The 16,343-nt window shown below is 43.8% G+C and overlaps 1 protein-coding gene across 3 annotated transcripts in view; it reads left to right on the forward strand.

Annotated features, from left to right (window-relative positions):
- Window positions 1-2,968: 2,968 nt before the first annotated feature.
- Window positions 2,969-16,343, forward strand: part of IPP (intracisternal A particle-promoted polypeptide) — a 32,318-nt gene continuing 18,943 nt past the window's right edge. For 2 of the 3 annotated variants that reach the window (XM_047789214.1, XM_047789217.1), the window contains exons 1-5: window positions 2,969-3,049; window positions 6,450-6,780; window positions 12,088-12,519; window positions 14,091-14,246; window positions 15,968-16,135. In XM_047789214.1, the coding sequence (XP_047645170.1) occupies window positions 6,489-6,780; window positions 12,088-12,519; window positions 14,091-14,246; window positions 15,968-16,135 (1,048 nt within the window). In that variant the 5' untranslated portion in view covers window positions 2,969-3,049; window positions 6,450-6,488. The remainder of the gene's footprint in view (window positions 3,050-6,449; window positions 6,781-12,087; window positions 12,520-14,090; window positions 14,247-15,967; window positions 16,136-16,343) is intronic. The other variant, XM_047789215.1, reaches the window with a different exon arrangement.

Here is a 16,343-nt window from a genome sequence, read left to right on the forward strand (position 1 = left end):
GGGATCGAACCCACAACCTCATGGTTCCTAGTCTGATTCATTTCTACTGCACCATGACAGGAACTCCAAAAATTATATTAAATATTAACAATTTTCATGTAAAATATCTTAGTCAGTAGAAAGACCGAGTGCAGGGAGCCGAGAAGATACAAGAAGCCGAGGAAGGGAGCTTGTCTGAACGGTACCATTCCGAGGGCAGGTTCCTAAACAAGGGGATGCCTGCCTGCACGACACAATTCTGAGGACAGGCCCCAGAAGACAATAAGGCTCGCCCACTGACATAGGTGGAAAACTAAATTTCCCAGGAAATAATTTCCACTTTGTGTTGCTGAGTGGGGATTGTTCCATGGATGACTTAGTCTTTGCTGTTATTCACTTGTTATTCAGTTTTCCTCAGTCTTTCCTGATTATTTACTTATTCTTCTTATTTTCCATTCTTATTTGCCTGTGGGGACTTGCGATTTAACAAAATTACAATAATAAAATAATAAGAATTTCATCCTGAAGAACTTTTCCCTATTCATATCCAACTTAATTAAAACATAGTGTTTATCTACTAACGAGTTATAGTAAACTTTAGAGTTAGGATTTTAATGAGGTTCATAGAAGTTAGATATATATTATTCTGGATCAACAGAAACCCAGCTGTGAGTTTTGTCCTTGATTTTAGAAGCTTCTAAGCGGTAGCTAATTAAGTTGATTTATATTTTCTCATACTGTCTTCTTGCCATAATGCTTAAAGATATACATTAGTCTAAAAACAAGATTTGCAAATGCCAGATTTTTGTGTCTGTAACCTCTTCAGCTTGTGAAAAGTGGCTGGCCACGAGACGGTTTGTGCTGGGTCTCCTTTTTCCCACATGATATGCTGCACCTGTTTGTCCTTGAATTGTACTCATTAGATTTAGTTAAACTGAAAATTTTAAAACTTGATGTATTGCTACTGTACCATGTGATCAAAAAACAAAGCCTGATCGTTAACCAATGTACTTTTAACACTATGATGTAATCTGTAGTGAAAAAAACTCTATATAATCAACCACTTACGCCAATAAAATCTGAGCAGTCCAGCGCCCTGAAAGAAGGCACAAAGAGGCTGTCTCCATTCTTTCGCCGACGCCGTCCATCTCTGATCGGGATGTGTACACCCTGGCCGCCAGAGCTGGCCTCCGGCAACCGAGGTCCCTATGGATTCAAATCCTTCCAGTGTCACCTAGGCAATGCCCAGGCTTACACTGAAAAGCAATCTCTTTTGCTCATTTCGAAGTCTTTGACAACTTTTCTTGACAATGGTTCCCTTTTAGAATTTGGGGGTAATGAAATAAAAAAGAAGGAATAGAAACAGTGCTGAGAGTATAAATATAGTTTTGGGGCCCAGGGTAGGCTGCCCCAAAATGTGCCTCAGTGGTATACTGATTGTTTTGAATTAAAGTTACTTAAGGCGTTGTGGCTCAGCAGAAACGAATCTGACTAGCAGTATCCATGAAGACGCAGGTTCCATCCCCGCCCTCACTCAGGGGGTTAAGGATCCGGCGTTGCCGTGAGCCTGGTGTAGGTCCAAGGGGCGCCTCACATCTGGCGTGGCTGTGGCTGTGGTGTAGGCCGGCAGCACAGCTCTGATTGGACCCCTAGCCTGGGAACCTTCACATGCTGCGGGTGCGGCCCTTAAAAAAAAAAGACCAACAGAAAGTTACTTAAGAGATGGCAAGAGGGACGCTCCGGCTGTCCTTTCCATCTTCCTGAAAGCAGGAACTCAATCTCTCACGTGAAATGGGCACTCCCAAGGACAAGCCCAAGCTCTGTTCAGATGCTTCACTGATTGACTTCTTCGTCCTGTCAATGCCTCATAAATGTATTGTTTCTCCGTCTAAAACGTATAAAAGCTGCCTGCTTTGACCCCTTCTTAGGCCCCACTGCGCTGAGACTTCTCTGTGAACAGCTAGCTTTTGTTTCTTTTTTTTTCCCCGTTAACCTATCCTGTGTCAATGTTACTACTCGTCCAGCCGCAAGAACTCGGGGTGAGTAGAGGGGGACTATTTCCCCTCCCCAGCATAATTTGGCGAGATTTTTGTTTCAGATGTGGAGTATCTGCATGGTACATATGTGGTAGCATTGGGTTTGATGTAGCATGTTTTTAGTCCCTGGGGGCTGGGGTCAGAAAGTTTGAAAGCCGTTTTTAAATGTGCCATATTATGAGGTTCTCCAGTTTGAACAACCGCACGGTTTGCGTTGTCCATTTGGTCCAAGGAGGCCTCCATTCACAGTGCGGGGTCAGGCAGGCAGGGACCCCGAGGACCATCCCAGTGAATGGTAAGGAGCAGAGAAGCGGCAGACCGGCCACTGGGTGTGTGCGTGGGTGTGGGTGTGTGTCTGTGGGTGTGTGTCTGTGCGTGTAAGCGGCTGACCGGCCACTGGTGTGTGTGTGTGTGTGTGTGTTCCCCGTCTGTCACCAGCAGAGAAGTGGCAGACCGGCCACTGGTGTGTGTGTGTGTGTCTGTGCGTGTAAGCGGCTGACCGGCCACTGGTGTGTGTGTGTGTGTGTGTGTGTGTGTTCCCCGTCTGTCACCAGCAGAGAAGTGGCAGACCGGCCACTGGGGTGTGTGTGTGTGTGTGTGTGTGCGCGCGCGCGCGCGTGTGTGGGGTCCCCGTCTGTCACCAGCACAGACGCTCGCTAGCTGCCTGAGAAGCCGCGAAATTCCAGAGAGGGTCGGCGGAGGCGAAAGGCCGAGCCCGCCAGCCTCGGGGGGCGCGCGTCCGGCTTGGCCGCGGGGCCTCCTCGGCGGGGAGCAAGCAGGAGGCGCGCGCCCGGCCGCGGGAGCGGCGGCGCCCCAGGAGCGGAAGAGCAGTGCGCCTGCGCAGACGCGCCCGGCCGGCCCAGCAGAGAGGCCCCGTCGCCGGGCCCCGCCTCGCCCCCAGCGTTCAGCGGCGGGTCCTGCGCGGGGTGCGCGGCCTCGTCGCCCCGCCGGCCTTCCCCGCCCCCTCCGCGCGCGCTGATCGCGACTGCGCGCGCCGAGCCTGCGCGGGCGCCGGCGGGAAGGGGAAGCGGCGGGTAAGGAGGGCCCGCGTCCGGGGGTGTCTCTGGCGGGGTGGGGACTTTCCTCTTCGGCTCCCCCCGGCCCTGGGGACCCTTGAGGAGCGGAGTGCGAGGAGCCTCTGCAACCGGCTTCCCCCCCCCCCTGCGGTTCAGGTGTGCCGGATAATCGATGTGTTTTCGCCCGAACCGTGGCGTCGTCTGCGCGCGTCCGCGCCTGCATCTCCTCTCCCCGCCCCCACCGGGGAAGCCAAGGCCGAGCTCCCGCTGGTCCGCGGTCACCTGGTGCGGCCCGGACGCCTGCCCCGCGATTTAGGTCGCGCCAGAATGTTTATCTGCCTTTAGTGTCTCGGCAGCTTAGGAGTAGCTCTCCGGGTCCAGCCCCCAAGTGAAGCACAAAGGGCCTCATTTGTTTTGACGCTGGCTCGTCTTGACATTCTTTCTGAATAAAGCAGCTTCCATGTGCTCTTGGTAGTGAATTCGAGGCCACTGAACATAGGTCCCTGTTTTCTTCCTCTGGGCGTTTCCTAATCTGTCGTTCAAGTTTGTATCTCTTGGGGCACATCCCTGTGCAACGTCCCTAAATTATGTGCTTTCCTTTTAGAAAAAAACACACCACCTGCTGCCTTGTGGAATGAAGTACTCCACTGGCAGTGGGGTAGTATCAGCAGTTACTAAGAAGCATACTAAGAGTTTTCTACTGTCACTGCCAAAGTGGATTCAGTAACTTTTGGGGGTTTTTTGGTAGCAAGAGGCAGCATTTTAGCACAATGGCTGTGCTTGATGCCTTGAAGTTGGGGGCAGAGAAGGTACCTTGTAATTAACAAACCACTAGGGTCCAAAATCTGCTGATGGAAGAAGAAATCTGAAACAAAAAAGCACAACAGCCATGCCATGTTTAATAGTATCTACAGGTCAGATTTCTATGTAGAGGCAAATACACTGCCTTTATATGCCAGTTAAATGTAATATGTTGACAGTCACATAGCACTGATGTGAAGTTTTAGCTGCTCCGTTGGCACTTTTCAATCAAATTTCTCAGGTTAATTCCTAGATAATAGTGATAATCAGCTTAGTTATTTTTACTTTGATAAGTGTGATTGACTGCTATAAACGGAACCACTTTTCTCTTTTTTAGATTTATTATTATTTATTATTGTCTTTTGTGTTTTGGGGGCCACACCCACGGCATATGGAGATTCCCAAGCTAGGGGTCTAACCGGAGCTGCAGCTGCCATCCTGTGCCACAACCACAGCAACGCCAGATCCAAGCCACATCTGCGAACTACACCACAGTTCATGGCAACGCCGGATCCTTAACCCACTGAGTGAGGCCAGGGATTGAACCCGCAATCTCGTGGTTCCCAGTCGGATTTGTTTCTGCTGCGCCACAACGGGAACTCCTGCACCACTTTTTTCTGACATCGGACACCATTCCTGTCAAGTCATTATCAGTTTTCCCTGATGCCTAAATGCCTTAGATTTATTTCCCCTGTGCTTCATCTCCATGTCTTTTATATTACTGGATCTCATGGCTTCTTTCTTTCTTCCTTCCTTTCTTTCTTTTTTTTTGAGGGGGGGTGTCCTCTTTTTAGGGCTGCACCTGCGGCATGTAGAAGTTCCCAGGTTAGGAGTCGCATCACAGCTGCAGCTGCCAGCCTACACCACAGCCACAACAAAGCTGGATGCTTAACCCACTGAGCAAGACCAGAGATTGACCCCGAATCCTCACGGATCCTAGTCAGGTCCATTAGCACTGAGTTCCACTGAACTCCTGGAAGGCTGTTTTCTAAGACTTTGCTCCCTCTTAGGTCATCCCCCTGAAGGCTCAAATAACAGTTCTGAACTGTTGTCATGTTTATTCTCTTTAAATCTATAAAAGTTTACATCCAAATTTTTGTGCTTGAGTTTCAAAGCCCTTTCTCTATAACCTGACCCCATAATTCCTATGCACCTTGTATGGTGGGGAAAAAAAATCCAAGATTTAGAGTAAGAAGACCTGGGTTCAAGTACTACAGCTGTCATTATCCTAACACTATGTCCTTGGGAAACTAAGCTTCAAGTTCCTTCTCGCATTTCAAATAATAATATCTTTTCTTCCAGCCTCTTAATTATTGTGAGAATTACAATTGGCGTAATGTGTGGAAAAGCTATCAGAATTAGAAAACAGCCTAAGCTGCTGTGGTTATTTCTTTGTGCTCATTTATTTCACAAACGTGGAAACAGTATATGTTGTTAGATTTTGTTGGAGTATTAAGTTCAAAGAGGATTATGGGAGGTGGGACTGGATAGCTTGACAGAGGTCGAAACTTGATAGGCTTTGTGTGCTAGGAGACGTACATAAATTGATAAATTGAAGTATTTCTTTCTTTCTTTTTTGATTTTTAGGACAGCACCTGAGGCATATGGTAGTTCCCAGGCTAGGGGTCCAATCGGAGCTACAGCTGCCAGCCTTCCCCACAGCCACAGCCACAGCCACGCCGGATCCAAGCCTCGTCTGTGACCTACACCACAGCTCACAGCAACGCCGGATCCTTAACCCACTGATCGAGGCCAGGGACTGAACCTACAACCTCATGGTTCCTAGTCGGATTTGTTTCCGCTGTGCCACGACAGGAGCTCCATAAATTGAAGGATTCCAAGCAGACCTTTGGGCTGATCACAATCGCTTTTATTTATTCATTTATTTTTGGCAGCACCTGTGGCATGCGGAAGTTCCCGGGACCAGGGATCCAGTCCATGCCACAGCAGTGACTTGAGCCATAGCAGTGACAACACCAAGATCTGTACCTTGCTGAGCCACCAGGGAACTCCCGCAATTGCTTTTTTTTTTGGCTGCCTTGTGGCATATGGAGTTCCCGGGCCAGGGTTCTGATCTGATCTGAGCTGTAGTTGCAATCTGAGCCACAGCTACAGCAATCCCATTTCCTTAAACCACTGTGCTGGGCCAGGGATCGAACCTGCATCCCAGCACTCCTCAAATGCTGCTGATCCTGTTGAGTCACAGCAGGAATTGCTTTCTGAAAGTTCATTTCAGCTGCCACATGCTTCCTTACCGTAGTGTATAAAAATGTCTTTCTGCCTTTGTGCCTTTCCTTATTTTATTTACTGCCTTCAAAAGGGTTTATACCCTTTCCTCATACCTTAATACATTGTCACTCAGTATCCAGTTCAGATCCCATTTCTGCTGTGAAGTATCATCTAGTTATTTTAGGTCCCATTGCTTATTCCCTTCTCTGAAACCCTATTAGGAATAGTACCACAGGACTTAGTCCTTATTTGTTTCATGTGTGTTTTGTGTCCCTAAATAGACTATAAACTCCTTGAGGATAGGGGATGTTTCATATGTGTATGAATAGAAGACATATGAAATGCAAAAATATGTTGCTTGGTCTCTCTTTTTTTTTTTTTTTTTCAGATTATGGGCAACAATCCTTTTAGTTGAACTGTCATCATCATGGCTAGTGAGGGATGTGCCAAGGCTGGCGATAGTCCTTTTTCATCAGATAAACATGCTCAACTCATCTTGGCCCAGATGAACAAAATGAGGAATGGACAGCATTTCTGTGATGTGCAGCTGCAAGTTGGGACAGAAACTTTCAAAGTTCATCGGCTGGTTTTGGCTGCCAGTAGTCCTTACTTTGCAGCTTTGTTCACTGGAGGAATGAAAGAGTCCTCAAAGGATGTTGTACAGATTCTAGGAATTGAAGCTGGAATCTTTCAAGTACTTCTAGATTTTATTTACACAGGTATGTTAAGTGAGCTTTAGCTCTGAAGAATCATGGAATCACTCATATTGCTATGGGAATATAAATTGATCTAACTTATATGGATAGTATTTTGTCAGCGTGCTATCAAGAGCCTTCAAAAAGTTCATATCTGGAGTTCCCTTTGTGGCTCAGTGGTTAATGAACCCGACTAGTATCCTTGAGGACGTGGGTTTGATCCCTGGCCTCGATCAATGGGTTTAGGATCTGGTGTTCCCATGAGCTGTGGTGTAGGTCACAGAAGCAGCTTGGATCTGGCGTTGCTGTGGTTATGGCGTAGGCTGGCAGCTCTAGCTCCGATTTGACCCCTAGCCTGGGAACCTCCCTATGCCATAGGTGCAGCCCTAAAAAGACAAAAGACAAAAATAAAGAATAAATAAAGAGTTTGTATCTTCTGACCCAGTATACCTAAGGAATTAATTAGTGATGCAGACAAATTCTTATGTTTATTGTAACATTATTTTTAATAGTATATAATTCAGTACAGCCTAATTGTCCCTCAGTATGTTATATGGTTAAATAAATTATGGTACATGTATATATAATGGAATAAGTTTTATTTTTCTTAATTTTTTTTATTTTTGTCTTTTCTAGGGCTGCTCCCGTGGCACATGGAGGTTCCCAGGCTAGGGGTCTAATTGGAGATGTAGCTGCAAGCTTATGCCAGAGCCACAGCAACTCAGGATCCAAGCCACATCTGCGACCTACACCACAGCTCATGGCAACACCGGATCCTTAACCCACTGAGCGAGGCCAGGGATCAAACCCGCACCCTCATGGTTCCTAGTCGGATTCGTTAACCACTGAGCCACGATGGGAACTCCAAGTTTTAGATCTCACAGGTTTTATGTGTGTGTGTACACACACACATATACACACTCTCATGGAAGAATATTTGGAGTATATTAAATAAAAAAAAAACCTGGATTAAATACCACCCCAATTTCACACAAAAAAAATCATTTGTGTGTTTTTGCACAGAAAAAGAATCAGAATATTGATAAGCGTTTCTCTCTAAATGATGGAATATGGAAGATTCTTATTTTTCCCTTTTATCTACCCCTTTTTTCTGTTTTTTCCTCAAAATTCTTATAATCAGCATGTATTAATCAAAACTTTTAAAATATTTTTGAAGAGTTTTAATGACATTATAAAATGTACACAATAACTATAGTGTGAAGTGTAAGTCAACATGTAACATAAATACACATACTCAAATCTGAAAAAAGCTTTGAAAGATACACTTAAGTGTTAAAATAGCATTTGTGGGAAGATGTGTGATTTTTGTTTTTTTTCTCTCTCTCTCTTTAGGGCCACACCTGTGGCATATGGAAGTTTCTGGGCGAGGGGTCAAACTGGAGCTGTAGCTGTAGGCCTATGCCACAGCATCACCACATCCAAGCCGCATCTGTGACCTGTGCTGCAGCATGCAGCAACACTGGATCCTTAACCCAATGTGTGAAGCTAGGGATCGAACCCTCATCCTGATACACTAGTCAGGTTCTTAACCTGCTAAGCCAATGGGAACTCCTCATTTTTCATTTTTTTTTTTTTACAGTTTTATTTTTTATTTATTTATTTATTTATTTTTTGTCTTTTTGCTATTTCTTGGGCCGCTCCCAAGGCATATGGAGGTTCCCAGGCTAGGGGTCAAATCGGAGCTGTATCCTTTGGCCTACACCAGAGCCACAGCAACGCGGGATCCGAGCCGCGTCTTCGACCTACACCACAGCTCACCGAAACGCCGGGTCGTTAACCCACTGAGCAAGGGCAGGGACCGAACCCGCAACCTCATGGTTCCTAGTCGGATTCGTTAACCACTGCGCCACGACGGGAACTCCTCATTTTTCATTTTTATACTTTTCTGCCCTAAAGGTTGGGTTTTTTGTTTTGCCTTTTTGCCTTTTCTAGGGCTGCTTCTGGCAGCATGTGGAGGTTCCCAGGCTAGGGGTCTTAATTGGAGCTGTAGCCTATGGCCTACACCAGAGCCATAGCAACTTGGGGTCCAAGCCGCATCTGCAAACTACACCACAGCTCACAGCAACGCTGGAACCTTAACCCACTGAGCAAGGCCAGGGACCAAACCCACAACCTCATGGTTCCTAGTCGGATTCATTAACCACTGCACCACGACGGGAACTCCAGGCTTTTTTTTTTTCCTGTAGTGAATATGTATTATTCTTATAATCAGGAAAACGATGTTTAAAAACAAAGACTATATTTGTATAGTCTAGTTTTGAGAATATTCTGTGTTCTCCTTGAAGGACTTCTTGGTGGGAGGTAATATTGTTTATTTAATGCATGTTACTTAAACCTGGCAAATAACAAAAGATGATTTATTTTCTTTGTGTTATTTCATATTCCTTTTGGGAAAGTTCCAGAAAATAGCTCCTTTTTTTTTTTTTTTTTGTCGTTTTGTCTTTTCAGGGCCACCTGTGGCATCTGGAGGTTCCCAGGCTAGGGGATCTAATCGGAGCTACAGCTGCCGGCCTATGCCAGAGCCACAGCAACGCTGAATCCTTAACCCACTGAGCAAAGCCAGGGATTGAACCGGCAGCCTCATGGTTCCTAGTCAGATTCGTTTCCACTGTGCCGCGATGGGAACTCTGCAGAAAATAACTCTTAATTTGGGATTATAAAAATGATGATCATTTATCTGCTGAAAGCAGTGTAGCTCTGCCTATTGACTGGTGTACAAATTAAGTTTGAGAGGTTCTTCACCTCCCTTTTCTAAACGACTTGTGTGAGCTGATTAAACTGCTTCATAAATGCCTGTTTTTCTTATTTGCAAAGTATAAATGAATGCGGAGTAATTCAGTGGCATCAGTGTTGAACTACATAAAGACGGAAGAAGTGGGAGTTCCTTGGTGGCCTGGCAGTTAAGGATTTGGCCTTGTCACTACTGTAGCTGGGGTTGGATCCCTTGCCCAGAAACTTCTGCATGCCAGAGGTGCAGGAAGAAAACAAAACAAACAAAAGGAAAAAAAAAAAACACACAGAAGAAATGCCACAAGTTGTTTATTCTGTCTCCGGTGTCGTACAGTAGCAGTAAGAGCTACTTAGTGAAAGAGAATGATCATGGCATCATCTCCATGTTGCTGGTGATTAGCCTGTCCATCAACGGAGTAAAAAGTGGTAACACTTAGAGAAATACAGGCTACTGTCCATATCTGGGGGATAGTAACACTGTAGAATGTTGATATGTAAAGCTGAAATTGGTTCACAGTTAAGAGCAATGTTTGGCTGCTAGTAAAAGATATAAAATGGCTTAACAAGATAGTTTATTTTTCCACGAAACGATGGCTGCTTGATTTCATTAGCGCCTCATTATTCTCCCATCATTTTGCTCCACCCTGTGTATATAGCTTGTAGCTTCTAATCCCATGATCATGAATTCTGGCCAGTGGAAGAGGGGAAGGTAAAAGGACTGCCACTGAGTCTGTCCTTTTTTAAGCTTTTCTCGTAGCCTCCCCAGTAACTGCTGCCTATGTCATGCTGGCGAAACTCAGTCCAGACTTCACCCCTGTCTGCGAGGGAAGCTGAGAAATGTCATTTTCAGCAGGGCACAGCTGCCAGTCACAACAAAATCAAGGTTCTGTTAGTAAGGATTAAAAAAACTATACGCCGCATTTATTAGACAGGACTTCATAGTCTTTGACACAGTTCTTTAAAAACATGTTTTTTGAGTCTCATTGTAATAACATTTTATTTTGGGGGATGGGGCAGGAAAACCTGTTATTCTATCAATATCTCCTCTAGGTAGTCTTTGTGGACCATTCAGAATTCTAATAGGTTAACAAATACTTTCACCTTAGTCTTTTATGCTCTTCGCTTAGAATCAAATGACCTGGTTTATGATCTAGCTCTGCCACTAATTAGTTATGTGATACAAGGCATTTAACTTCAATCAGTTATTTATTCATTCTTTCAACAAATATATATGAGTACTTTTTTGAGCTAGGCCCTGGGGTTTAACAGTAACCGAGACAGGCATGGCCTCTGCCTTCACAGAATTTTATAGGTAACACAAAGCAGGTACTTAGAAAATAGAAAAGGAAAAAAAAAATAAGAAAATAGAAATGCGCTTGTGAGAGCCTCATTCTCCTTCTGCATAAACTGGGGATAGTAGCACTTTATAATTCACCTGCGTCATATGGAGGTTCCCAGGCTAGGGGTTGAATCGGAGTTGTAGCCGCTGGCATACACCACAACCACAGCAAGCCGCGTCTATAGCCTACACCACAGCTCATGGCAATGCTGGATCCTTAACCCGCTGAACCTACATCCTCATGGATGCTAGTCAGATTCGTTCCTGCTGAGCCACGACTCGAACTCCTGAGATAAATTTTTTATGTTTATACCACATTTTCTCTTTATTTATTTATTTTTAATAGTATCAGGATATAGGTGATTTACTGTGTTGTATTATTTCAGGGTACAGCAGAGTGCCTCAGTTGTACGTATACATATGTGCATTCTCTTTCAGATTCCATACGTTATTAAAGAATATTGAGTAGAGTTCCCTGTGCCACACAGTAGGTCCTTGTTAGTTATATATTTTATATATAATAGTGTGTGTGTATGTTAATCCCAAACTCAATTTAATCCCTCCCCTACCATGTTTCCCCTTTGGTAACCATAAAAGTGCTTTTTATAATGTATAAAACCTTATTAAGCTGTACGGCGTTCTTATTACTCTCTAGGAACTCTTGGCTTTATCCAGTAACAGTCATTCAGTTACCTTCCATCACAACCCATGATTTGATCTCCAAATTCGTAGTGAATTCTCATTTCAATCAATTAGGTCTTTCTCTCTCTCTCTCTCTCCCTCTCCCTCTCTCTCCCTCTCTCTCCCCCCAGTGCCTCAGTAAAATGTTTGTTAAATACCTGTAGCCTTACGTTAAAACCATGGACTTTGATGTCACTCTCTACCCTACATCTTACTCAATGCATACGACAGGGAGGGCAAGTTACTTTAACTCTCTGAGGATTTAGTTTTCTTAATAACGGAAACAAGGGGAAAAAGCCCTCCTACCTCCTGGGGTTGTAGGAAGGGTTAAGGGATGTATAAAGTAATTTAATGCTATGCCTGGTCGATCATGTTATATGCATGTTGGGTACTATCATCATTTAAGTTTTGGCCTTTCAACAAGTTTTGTTGACTTTTTACTTAGTATCTATCTGCCCAACAAACCCTAAGCCATCAGTGGAATCAAGTGTAATGCTTTTTGAATATAGGTCAAATGTTTGTTTTCTTGTATTGGTCATTTGGTCTCCCTGCTTCTCTAGGTACAGTGAACATAGGAGTGAATAATGTCCAGGAGTTGATTGTTGCCGCAGACATGCTGCAGTTGACGGAAGTTGTTAATCTGTGCTGTGAGTTTCTGAAAGGACAGATCGATCCACAGAACTGCATTGGGATCTTTCAGTTCTCCGAGCAAATCGCCTGCCATGATCTTTTGGAATTTACAGAAAACTATATTCATGTCCATTTCTTGGAGGTTCATAGTGGGGAAGAGTTCCTGGCGCTTACCAAAGATCAGCTGATCAAAGTGTTGCGAAGTGAAGAGCTCAGCATCGAGGATGAATACCAGGTCTTCTTAGCAGCAATGCAGTGGATTCTGAAAGATCTGGGAAGGAGAAGAAAACATGTGGTGGAAGTGCTCGACCCGATTCGATTCCCCTTACTACCTCCTCAGAGGCTTTTGAAGTACATAGAAGGTACTGTCTTGTGGCGTGTTGTGTTAGCCAAAGTATTGTGCAGTGGCCTTTCCTCTGTAATGTGACAGTGCTGTCATCATCCAGTTCAATAGCAGGCATTTATTGAATGATTGTTATATACAAGATGTAGCCTTCGTGTTTTGTGGGTAGATAGTAGTGGCTCAGTATTTCTACCCTGTGTTTATTTATTTACGGCTGCACCTGTGGCATGCAGAGGTTCCCGGGCCGAGGGTCAAGCCTCCCACACCACAGCAGTAACCAGCGCCATAGCAGTGATAACACCGGATCCTTAACCTGCTGAGCCACCGGTGAACTCCTCTATCCATTTTTGAAACCAAATCCTTAAGTACCTTTGTTAAGATTAAATACCACAGGAGATAAAATTACTGACAGCTAAAATGCCATTGCTATTTTTGGCAATTCTTATTATTTTAGTGTAGATTCCTCTTGCCACTCTGAAAAATTGAACAAAACCTAACATTTGAGGAAAATGTATATGCTAAAAACAAAAACCAAAACTCAGTGAATCCTGAATCCTCAAAAAATCCAGAATTTTTATGCTGATACAAAAGCGTAACTTCTGTGTAGCCTTTAAATAATCTTTAGGGAGTTCCCGTTGGGGCTCAGTGATTAGCAAATCCGACTAGGAACCGTGGGGTTGTGGGTTCAATCCTAGGCCTTGCTCAGTGGGTTAAGGATTGGCATTGCCCTGGGCTGTGGTGTGGGTCACAGATGCAGCTCGGATCCCACATTGCTGTGGCTGTGGTGTCGGCCGGCGGCTACAGCTCCAATTTAACCCCTAGCCTGGGAACCTCCATGTGCCGCAGGTGTGGCCCTAGAAAAGACAAAAAATAAATAAATAAATAAATAAATAAATAATAAAATAAAATAAAAAAAGGCGTTTCGGTCATGGTGCACTGGAAACGAATCCGACTAGGAACCCTGAGGCTGCGGGTTTTATTCCTGGCCTCGCTCAGTGGGTAAAGGATCTGGCGTTGCTATGAGCTGTGGTATAGGTCACAGACGTGGCTCTGTTCCGGCGTTGCTGGGACTGTGGTGTAGGCTGCTAGCTACAGTTCTGATTAGATCCCTAGCTTGGGAACCTCCATATGTCACGAGTGCAGCCCTAAAAGGACAAAAGACAAAAATAATAATAATAATAAATTTAAAAAATAAAATAAGATTTTAAAAATTAAAATAAATTATCTTTAGGTTCAAACTTTGAAAATGCCTTTCACCATAGGATCAAATAAATTTTGTCTTGGAGTTCCCTTGTGGTACAGTGGGTTAAGAACCCAGCGTTATCAGTGCAGCAGCCCAGGTTGATGCTGTGGTGAGGGTTTTGATTCCTGGCCTGGGAACTTCCATGTGCCACAGGCGTGGCTAAAAAAATAAATTCTGTCTTTATATTAGAAAAGTGATAATATTTAAATTTATTTATAGGAAACAAACAGCATTGTTTGAGGTTGAATTTTTATTTTTTGATTGTTAAATGTATTTTATTTTTATGGAAACATTTTAATATTATTTAAAAATTGATTAAAATACTGTCTTTTTCAACATTGCTTTAGGAGTATCTGATTTTAATCTTCGTGTTGCATTGCAAACGCTTTTGAAAGAGTACTGTGAGGTCAGCAAATCTCCCAAAGAGAACAAATTTTGTAATTTTCTGCAGACATCTAAGGTTCGACCTCGGAAGAAAGCAAGAAAATACCTGTATGCAGTAGGTGAGAACATTTTTAAGTACTAGGTATCTTTATTTTTAGGATCAAAACCTTTTAAATTTTTTTTTGTTGTTATATGTGTCAGAATATGCAGGTATGTCAAATAGGCATATTTAATTCCACATACAGGCTACAGATTTATAAGTTGCATTTGTATAGTGCAGTGGACATATCTAAGAATAAATAGCTATTTATTTGACATCTATCATTCTGTGATTTAAATCTCTGAGTTCTTAGATACCTAATTTTTTTTTGATAGGCAAGAAATAGATTTATTAAGATAGGACACTTGTGAGAGAAGCCAAAGGGCAGGCAAGGAGGCTGCCCCGAGCGAGGATTAGGTGGGCCACAGCTTAATCCCAATTGTTGTTAAATAACTGCCTAAGAAATACTGCTTTAACAGTTAAATATTTGAGTTCTCACTATGGCACAGTGGGTTAAGAATCCTACTGCAGTGGCTTGGGTCTCTGTGGAGGTGTGGGTTTGATCTCTGCCCAGGACATGCATTTAAAAGATTTCGCATTGCCACAGCTGTGGCATAGGTCACAGCTTCTGCTCAGATTTGAACCCTGACTCAGGAACTTCGTATGCCATGGATGTGGCCATTAAAAAACAGAAATTAGGAGTTCCCATTGTGGCACAGCAGAAACGAATCTGACTAGGAACTGTGAGGTTGCCGGTTTGATCCCTGACGTTGCTCAGGTTAAGGATCCGGTGTTGCAGACACGGCTCGGATCCAGGGTTGCTGTGGCTCTGGCGTAGGCTGGCAGCTACAGCTCCGATTAGACCCCTGGCCTGGGAACCTCCATATGCTGTGGGTGTGGCCCTAAAAAACAACCAAACAAACAAAACCCAAAAAACCCAGAAGTTAAACATTTGAATTCTAGTGAGAAATAGGGAAATAAATCTCAAACATTTTAGCTCTTCACAGTGTCTTAGATGGTTACCAGCATGATAGGAACTAGTGGTCTCCGGAATGTGGCCATGCAGGATAATCCATAGGATGATCGGAAGAACCTTTCCATTTTTATTTTAAAAAGCATTAAAGCTCATCAATGTCTAATACATATATCGACAGACTGCCTGGATTTATGTGTATAACATAATTTATGTCTAAAAACTTTGTATGATATAATTTCTAGTATGTGTATAATTGCATGTATGATTTTATATATACTATAACTTATAAATATGTACTTTTGAGTGTTTGCTAAGCTTTTTAAAATGATGAGATGTACAATCAAACAAGAATTTCAGCTCACTTTTTCTTTTTTTGGCTGTGTCAGTGGCATGCAGAAGATCCCCTGGCTAGGGATCGAACCTCAGTCACAGTAGTAACCCGAGCCGTAGCAGTGACAACTGCAAATCCTTAACAATTTGGCCACCAGGGAACTCCTCAACTCACTATTTTTAGTTGAAAAACACATTAATAGAAGTCACAGTGAACTTCCTCACTAGACAGATAACCAGAGCCTAGATTTATGTTTTATCTGGCTTCAATTATTGTGATTGACTTCACTGCATTTAAGCCGTAATCTTTCAGGACTTCGAACATTTAAGAGTAATGTATTTATATTTATGGCAGACTCTAAAGCACTTATTCCTTACTATGCAATCGTTACATTAAATGTCCAGATGCGGAGGGCTAGGTTTTTCTTGTTGTTACCAGTTCCACGGTAGCAGTAAGGGATTTGCTGTGTACCTCCCTCCCTCCCTTCATGCAGGTGGATATACTCGGTTGCAGGGGGGCCGTTGGAGTGATAGCAGAGCCCTCAGCTGTGTAGAACGTTTTGACACCTTTACCCAGTACTGGACCACCGTGTCTTCGCTGCATCAGGCTCGATGTGGACTAGGAGTAGCGGTTCTGGGAGGGATGGTGTACGCAATTGGAGGTAATAGTGGTGATGTCTCGTTTCTCCTGTTAGTCTCTAGCTATAAGTTGACTCCATTTTTTTTCTTGATCTCGCCAGTGGCGTGCGGAAGTTCTCAGGCCAAGAACTGGACCTGGGTGACAGCAGTAACCAGAGCCACAGCAGTGACAATGCTGGATCCTTAACTGGCTGAGCCACCAGGGAGCTCCTTGACTGCATTTTTATATAT

Source organism: Phacochoerus africanus, chromosome 8 (genome assembly GCF_016906955.1).
Source record: "Phacochoerus africanus isolate WHEZ1 chromosome 8, ROS_Pafr_v1, whole genome shotgun sequence".
Lineage (NCBI taxonomy): Eukaryota > Metazoa > Chordata > Mammalia > Artiodactyla > Suidae > Phacochoerus > Phacochoerus africanus.